Consider the following 8722-nt stretch of genomic DNA (forward strand, 5'->3'; position numbering starts at 1 on the left):
CAAAAACAACACAGAGGCTTGGTGTGTAGCTCAGGGTGGAGATGTGGTAACTGAGAGACCATGTGCTTAGTCGGGGGCACTGGAAAGGGAAGTCAGTGAATCAGCTGTGACTCAGTCTCCCTCCTATGGACCTAATGGATGCCTGATAAATAGTCTAGAAGTTCTCTTTTGATACAACTGCAAACAAGAAAGTAGCCTTTACACAAGTCCGTCTTTATTTGTAAAAAATAATATGTAACTAAAGCTAACTTGATTTTTAAAATCAAAGTTCATTTAGTGATAATGTACAGTTTATAATAAAATTGTAGTAAAATACTGACATTTGATAGTTTAAACAAAGTATCATTCATGTAAAAATCATGTTATAGCATGTAAAATTTAATTAGAAAATTCATGGTTCACAACAGCACAGCATCTTGTTGACACAGCTGAGGGAAGAACAGAATTCACAGTGAGGCTCAACGTTCACAACAACAGAACCGCATGCCAAGCCGCTAACGCTTGCGCTTCTTAAGGTGCATTGAGAACCGAGCCAGCGGGATGGAACCCCCCACAACCAAGGCTCGTTGGCCTCACAGGACATCTCTGGGTCACTTATTTCAGTAAGACCTTGGTGCAAACTCTACTGTCCTCCAAATTAAAAGAAGCGTCAGCAGCTTTGATCGCCATTTTCAGACAGAAGATAAATCTGTGTTTTACAGTTAAAATCTGTACAAAAGTCAAGCCCTGAAGTGTTTTCCCCAAGAGAAAGTTCTAATGTTAAAACTCTGTTTAAAAAAAAAAGAGAGAGAGAGAGAAGAGAGAGGTAGTATGTGGAAGTATTTGGACTTACAACGTTGAGCCCATGTGCTACTTAGCTCATGAATACAACTGAGCCTTCCATACCTAATGTTACCTTCTGCCCGAGAGCCACACTGTGCGAACTCACTCACTCACGGTGTCAGAGCTGGACGCAGCCAGCAAGTGGTGCTGTGTGAGAGGAAGAACTCGGTGAATGCAACAAAGTCACAGGGTTGCCACGCCCAGCCTCAGCTAGGCGCCTGCAAAGAATGCGGTCAGTATTGAGTCCAGCTCCCTTCACTGGGTGAGACTTCAACTCCGCGCTCTCACCACAGAGAAAGAGCGTCCTTCAATCGGAGTCTTCGTTGTTGTAAGAACACAACTGGGAGGCGTGCATACATGCCCCGCCAGCCGGTTAGGTAATAAATAACTGTCAGCCTCGGGGATCCACACATGTGGATCACGGTGCCTGTGCATGCCACTGAGGGCCTCAGGCGAGGGGGGACAACTGCTGTCCCCTCCTCCTGAACGGATGCACAGAAGAGAATAAATAACTCAGACAATTAACACCCCTTCGGGTGGTGAACGTGACACAGGCTTCCCGACGTGCCGGCAGCGCCCTAGAATCCCCAGGAAGAAAAACTCCATCTTTTGTATAAAAAGTGCACGCTTGTCCTGTGTGTTAAGTCTTTTAACTTGGGGTCCTTTTATCCAACATGATCCACACTGCCTGATACACTGGAAGAGTGTGGAGCACACTAACCACACACACACACACACACACGCACACGCACGCACGCACGCGCGAGAATAATCTCCAATGGACTGGGGGTCCACTGGGGGTCAAGAGGTTAAAGGGCAGTCAGTAGGACTGAGGCACCCTGCAACTCTGAAGCTACAGGGTGGAGACAACAACAGGGGGTACTCCAGGGCAGGGTGGTGGGAAGCACCCCTAAACATGGCCAGCTAAAGTCTTAGGAAAACAGAACGAAAACTGCACTTGAAAAAAATGTCACAACCAACAGAGGAACATTTTTAAGGGTCAGAATACATCAAGGTTGGGAATCCAAGAACTGAGGTTCCCAGTGGACCAAGCAGACATCAGACATCACAGAGGAGAAACAATCGGCTCTGCAGGGCAGGTGGAGACGGCACTGCAGCAGGGCTGCAGGCGGGAGCAGCACCACCCCTGCAGCCAGGTCTCTCACCTGCACCATCAGTCCGCCAGCAGCCGCCCATCCCAGCCACGCTTTAGGCTTGCCCACGAAACACCGAGGCCCGGAGGTCCACAGTGCCAGTCTTGTGCCACAACTGTAGCACTTGGAAAACACGCGTGGCAGGTTCACAATGTTATGATCGTGCCGTCTTCCTCTAAGAGTCTCTGGTTCGGAGCGCGGGGTTCAAACTCTGTGTCCAGGCTGCTGGGCACAGGCACTGGGTCCTGTGTCGGGGAGAACCCGTTCTGCCCTGACTCAAAGCTGAGCTCGATCTGGGTCAGGGACTCCAGGCTCTGGGCATCAGGGGCGGCCTTGGGGATCTGCTGTGGCTCGCCACTGTCTTCAATGATGATGTCGTCCTCATCGCTGTCCTGGTCCTCTGGCTCAAAGCTGGCTTCCGCCTGCTGTGGGTAGCCCAGGAGGCTGTTGTCAGTAGACTGGCCAGAGCTGCCAGAAGTCCGACTGTTCCTCACCACGTTGTTCCTCTGGTTGGCTGGCCGCACAGTGATGATGAGGTTGCGGCTGTTGGCTATCATCATGTCGGTCACCTGGTCCAGGCTCTTCCCGGACACCTCTATACCGTTTACTTCTAAAACTTCATCATTGACAGCGAGCAGTCCTGTGCTCTGGGCCAGACCCCCGGGGACGAGCCTGGATATGAAGATCCCGGGGACTTTCTCTAAGCCATGCGGTGTCACGCGGACACTGGAGCCGTCACGGATGTAGAAACCCAGGGGCTTCTCCGTGCCATACTTGTACAGCCGGACCCTCCGGTGGGTCTCCGGGAGGATGTCCACATCTATGATGGATGACACCGGCCGGAAGTCCTGGGGCATGCTGATGACGATATGGGGCTTCTTCCTATGGTTGTCAGGACGCAGCACGTTGCTCAGCACGTTCTTCTTCCGGATCAGGGTGTCCGTACCAAAGGCACTGTAGTCAGCTTCTTCTGCTCGGAGAAAGCAAACACAAGACAGTTACAGAACCGCTGGAACACAGCTGCCCACAGTGGGCCTGGCAAAGGATGGCACCAGCCAACATACATGCTCAGACAAGGAATGCAATGGTCCCTGTCATGCCATAAAGAGATCACTAGAGGGCCCCCTCAGACACAGCTCAAAGGCACTAACTACTGGACTGGCCAGTGAAATTCTGATACACCCAGGCATGGCCCACACACCTAAGTTCAAGGCCAGCCTGGGTTACAGAGTGAAACCCTGTCTCAAAATCTAAAAATCAAAACAACACAGTAAACTGCGGTAGCTCTGCAGGCTCACAGACTTCCCTCCTGGTTTTTTCAAGTAGTGTCTGCGTTGCTAGGCAGGCCTCAGTTGCCCAGGCAGCTGAGACACTTAACTATGGGTGTAGGTATGTCACCACTTCAAGCTACAACTTCATTCCCCGCGACCCCCTGAAGGGTTTTGCCTTGTACTCAAGGCAATCCTCCTGCCTCAGCCTCCTAAAAACTGAATTACAGGATATGCCACAATGTTCAACTCTGTCTCTTTTTTGGGTTTTCAAGACAGGCTTTCTCTGTATAACAGCTCTGGCTATCCTGAAACTCACTCTGTAGACCAGGCTGGCATCAAACTCACAGAGATCCGTTTGCGTCTCCTCCTGAGTGCTGGGATTAAACGTGCATGTGCCATCACCACCTGGTTTCATTTTTTTTTTTTTAGACTTTTAAATTTTTTTTTTATGTACATTGGGGTTTTGCCCGCATGTATGTCTGTGTGAAGATGCCAGATCCTCTGGAACTGGAGTTATAGTTTTGCACTGCCATGTGGGTGCTGGAACCGAATCTGGGTCCTTTGGAAGAGTGGCCAGTGCTCTTAACCACTGAGCCATCACTCCAGCCCCCTAAACTCATTTTCAAAAATCACCTTGGGCTCGCAAGAGGACTCAGTGGTAAATTGTTTGCTGCCAAGTCTGAAGACCCGAGTCTGGTTCCCAGGACCCACATGGCAGAAAAAGGATCAACTCTTAAGTTCTTCTCTGAGCTCCACATACACTGTTGGCGCGCACACGCACGCGCACACACGCACACACACACACACACACACACACACAGAAGTAATCTTAAACCAGGCATAGTGGCTCGCACCTGCAATCCTAGCCCTGGTGCTGCAGGGGCAGGAAGATCAGGAGTTCAAGGGCAATCTCAGCTACATAGTGAGTTCAACAGCAGCCTGGGCTACATGAAACCTTCTCAAAAAATATTTTTTTATCTTAATTTAAAAATATTTATATATCTATGGAAATTTTGCCTGCATCTATGTATGTATGCCACATATGTATCTGGTGCCCCCAGAGATCAGAAGAGGGCATTGGATCCCCTGGAAGAATAGACAAGAGATCTTAACGGCTAAGTTATTTCTCCAGCCCAAATAAAAATCATTTGTGCCAGGCATGGTGGGGCATGCCTTTAATCCCAGCACTTACTCAGGAGGCAGAGACAGGGGATCTCTGTGAGTTCAAGGCCAACCTGGTCTACAGAACAAGTTCCAGGACAGCCTGGGACACACAAAGAAACCCTGTCTTGAAAACAAACAAACAAAAAACCAACTTGAGATATGGTTTCACTCTGCAGCCTAGGCTGGCCTGGTACTCAGTACGTACAACAAACTGGAGCGATCCTCCTGCCTCTGCTGTGCCAGGATTATAGCGCTGTCCCAACATGTCCACTTCCAGCAGTCCCTTTAGATTGTTCTCTTTCGTTTATTTAAAACACATCCACTCTGTCTAGTTATTACATCCCAAACAAGGACAAGGGAACGGGCACGCAGTTCAAGGAAATCAAGAGAGCAAGATGGCTAGGGTGTGGCAGGCAGGAAGGGCACTCGCCTCGAACTGGTGAGGCCCTGGGTTCAATTTTGGCACCAGCGGCTGGAAGGGTGGGAGGGAAGGGACCTAACCCACGCATCAACACTCACAGCTTAATTAAGGGAAGCAAGAAGGCAGCAAATACTTAGAACATTGTCTCTTGGCAAATAAAACTCCCTTCTGCTCCATGGGCTCTCGCTGTCTCACCTCCTGCTGCAGCAGAAGCAGAAGTGTGACCCCAGTGCTGTGACAGACTGGGGTGGTGGTGGTGGTGAAGACTAGCAAACTTGGAGCTCCTGAGTCTCCGTTCTCAACATCCCCTCCCTCACGATGGAAAGCCCTGTTTTTTTTTTTCAGGTAAAACTCTGGTTTTTGTTTGTTTGTTTTGTTTTTGTTTTTGCTGGTGAGATGGCCCAGTGGTTAGGGTACTTGCTGCTAAGCCTGATGATCTGAGTTTGAGCCCCGCTGCCCATAAAGTAGAGAGTGCCAACTCCCGCAGCTGTCCTCTGACCTCCACATGCGCACTGTGGCACACGTGCTAGATAAACAGAAAGAAGAAAAAATGCTGATGCCTATTAAGTAACAACAAAAACATGCGCCGCCTAATTGTGCACCTGCAGCTGAGTTAATTCCTCACGCCAGCCAGTCTGTCACATGCTAGAGACACTGAGCCTAGACACCGGTGTCACCAGGTAACATAAACACCAGGACTGAAGGGCAACAAGGAAAAGGAAATGAGCAGCAGGAGGAGGGCTGAAGGCCACGTCAGGGCTGGGTTTGGTGCTTGTGCGCAGGCCTAGACTCCAGAGGCTTTTGAGTGGCTCAGAGGGAACACGGAGCCCAGGCTGCGCTGCGCCAGGGACCTTATCTCAAGGAACAAAGCAAAATCTAAACCAACCAACCAAGCAATAGTCAAAGTCAAAACTAACTGGGAAAATGATCAATTAACAAAGTATACTTCAGTCACAGGAGTACAGGATGTGGAGGCAGAATCAGGAACCCAAGCCCATCGTCCTCAGTTTCCCAGTGAGGACACCCTGGGCCACATGGCACTTTGTCTCAAAAAGCCCAAACCTCTAATGTGCTCCTTTATCCCCCAAAATACCCAGCTGAGATCCATGTTCCCTGGAGGCTAGAGCTAGCCAGGGCCCTGTACAATGGCTGCCTCCTCACAGGGCCTGCCCCATGGCCAGGAACACCCCATCATGATCTTCAGCTCCCAGTCCAGGGGATTAGGAGTACAGAATAATCGGAGATGAGGTGAACCCAGGTTTCTTTTTTTTTTTTTTTGGTTTTTCGAGACAGGGTTTCTCTGTGGCTTTGGAGCCTGTCCTGGAACTAGCTCTATAGACCAGGCTGGTCTCGAACTCACAGAGATCCGCCTGCCTCTGCCTCCCGAGTGCTGGGATTAAAGGCGTGCGCCACCATCACCCGGCTGAACCCAGGTTTCTTGACTGGACAGGTGACTTCCAGGTTCCTACCATGCGGGTCAGGTATGGGCGCCTCAGAGGGTGGGAGTGTCTGGCTCCTTTTCTCAGGTGTGTGACCAGGACCAGGGACACCATGTCTTGGCACCCTCCACCCATAGCCTCTCACAAGGAGTCTGTGCTATGCCCTTTGGCAGAAATGTGCTTTATAGTTTGGTCTGAGAAATGAATCCATTGAAACAGGAGTTTTTGGCAAAATCTTGCGAAAAGTCGTGAGGATTACTCGTATACTAAACTGTTTACTTCAGAACAACCAATAGCAGATGCCTGCATAACATGTCGAGGGAAATTCCAGACCACAGCACTGAGAAAGCTACCGAGCTGCCTACATGCCTGCTCATGGGAAACCCTACCGAGAAAACCCAAATCTGCATAATTTGGCAGGGCCTAAGACTCCCTCTGAATGCTCGCTCTAAATTCTCAGAAGCACGGTGCCCGCACAAAGGCGCCTCTGTTCTCCCACCCAGCTAATCAGTTTCCAGCCACTGGGAAAGAAACAGCTGGCCTCAGGCCAGGGTGCAGGGTGTGAGCATAAAGTGTAAAGGTGACCGTCCAGGAGGGCCCAGCTGGAGGCCAAGGTCACTACCAGAGGCCCTGGGAGTCCCACAGACCCACAGCAGACCTGGCCAGGGCCATACAGACACACCCCATGGAGAACTCCCTCCCTCAGCCAACAACCTCTGCTCACTGCCCTAGACAAGGACCCACCCAGAAGCTTCTGAAGGGCCAAATGGGATATCTTCCTCACTCCGGCTCCCAGCTTTACCACAGTGAGCCCTGCAGGGCCTCTCTCTGAGCCAAGACTTCTTTAAACATCAGTTCTGGGAGCTGGTTCCCTCATCTGAGCTCACTGAGGGCCCAGACTCATACACTCTGAGTGGGGGTGAGCCAGGGCCCATTGTGATGGTGGCAACAGAAGAAATGGCCACAGAGAACAGAAAGCAAACCTAGCAAACAAAAGCCTCAGCACGGCACCAAGCATTCCTGGATGGGAAAGAAACCATACAGTCCTTAGAAGGCTGGAGAACTCACCCCATTGAAAGGTCAGGGGAAGACAGAGCAGTTGGGCCTGGTGGCATAGCTACTTGGAGGCTGAGAAAGGAGGATTGGCTCCAGGCCAGGCTGGAGACCTTAGGGAGGGAGACCTTGTGTCAAAATAAAACAAAGGGCTCGGCAGGGCTGGACACTGGGGAGTGCAGGAAGAGGATCAGGAACACTGCAAGGTCAAGGCTAGCCCCCCCCCCTAACAAAAGCAGAAAAGAAGGGCGGGCTGAGGTTAGCACAGAGCCCACACATCAATGGTGGGACACTGACCTAGCAGGCATGGGGCCCTGTGGTCAATCCCTAGGAACAAGAAAAGGAAAAAGTGCCAGGTGTGATGATATTCACATCACTTGGAGCTGAGGCCCAGGGAACGGGGGACAGACAGGACAGCCACAAGGAACTGTGAATTCAAGACCAGCCTGGGCTACACAGCAGACCTTGTCTGGTTCCACAAGGCATGTATGGAAAGGAATAAGTAGATACATTTCAAGGAAACTTTATAGAAAGAAACGTCAGGCCTCTGCTTGCCAATCCCATCTAATCCACAATGAAATGAAGATCCTGGGCAGCTCTGGGGCTGGCGGAGCAAGGCAGGATTCTCTGTGGGACTGAGGTGTCTCCTGAGAAGAGCAGTAGGAGGTGACTGGGTAGGAGGGGGAAGACGCAGGTGGATCTCTGTGAATTTGAGTCCAGCCTGGTCTACAAAAGGAGTTCCAGGACAGGCTCCAAAGCTACAGAGAAACCCTGTCTCGAAAAACCAAAAAAAAAAAAAAAAAAAAAAAAAAAAAAAAAAAAAAAAAAAAGGAGGGGGAAGATGGTTCTGGATGTAGAGACGGCGTGTATGTTGGGGTGTGTGTGTGAAGAAGTCTGAAACATTGGGAAGGAAGGGGGACAAACTGGAGGTTCAGAGCTCCTGGTAAGGGCTTTGGGCTGTTTGTTTGTTTGTTTTTGCAAAGCTCCCTGCAGCTGGCTGGAGAACATTGGGCTCTGTAGGCTCTGAGAATGGTGACCAGTTTGAGGCAGAAACAGCAGGGATGGAAGCACGTGGAAATAAATCAGAGCATGCGCTGAGCTTAGTAACTGAGAACAGGTTTTCTCTGAGGTGGGATCAAGGCTTCTGGAAGGAGCAACCGACATCATCTTGTAAACTGTGGCTCTACAGTTTTCGTAGTAAAAACTTTTTGTGCAAGTACTTATTTTTGTATTTCTTCTTTCTTTCTTTATTTAGTTTTTTTGAGACAGGGTTTCTCTGTAGCTTTGGGACCTGTCCTGGAACTCACTCTGCAGACCAGGCTGGGCTCGAACTCAGAGATCCGCCTGTCTCTGCCTCCCGAGTTCTGGGATTAAAGGTGTGTGCCACTACTGCCTGGC

At 50.3% G+C, this 8722-nt stretch overlaps 1 protein-coding gene across 1 annotated transcript in view; it reads right to left on the reverse strand.

Annotated features, from left to right (window-relative positions):
• Window positions 1-213: 213 nt before the first annotated feature.
• The window catches only part of Pard6b (par-6 family cell polarity regulator beta), a 22046-nt gene continuing 13537 nt past the window's right edge, over window positions 214-8722 (reverse strand). The window contains exon 3 of the mRNA XM_005362850.2: window positions 214-2946. Coding sequence (XP_005362907.1) covers window positions 2123-2946 — 824 coding nt within the window. The 3' untranslated portion in view covers window positions 214-2122. The remainder of the gene's footprint in view (window positions 2947-8722) is intronic.

The sequence above is a fragment of the Microtus ochrogaster genome, linkage group LG8 (assembly GCF_000317375.1).
Source record: "Microtus ochrogaster isolate Prairie Vole_2 linkage group LG8, MicOch1.0, whole genome shotgun sequence".
Lineage (NCBI taxonomy): Eukaryota > Metazoa > Chordata > Mammalia > Rodentia > Cricetidae > Microtus > Microtus ochrogaster.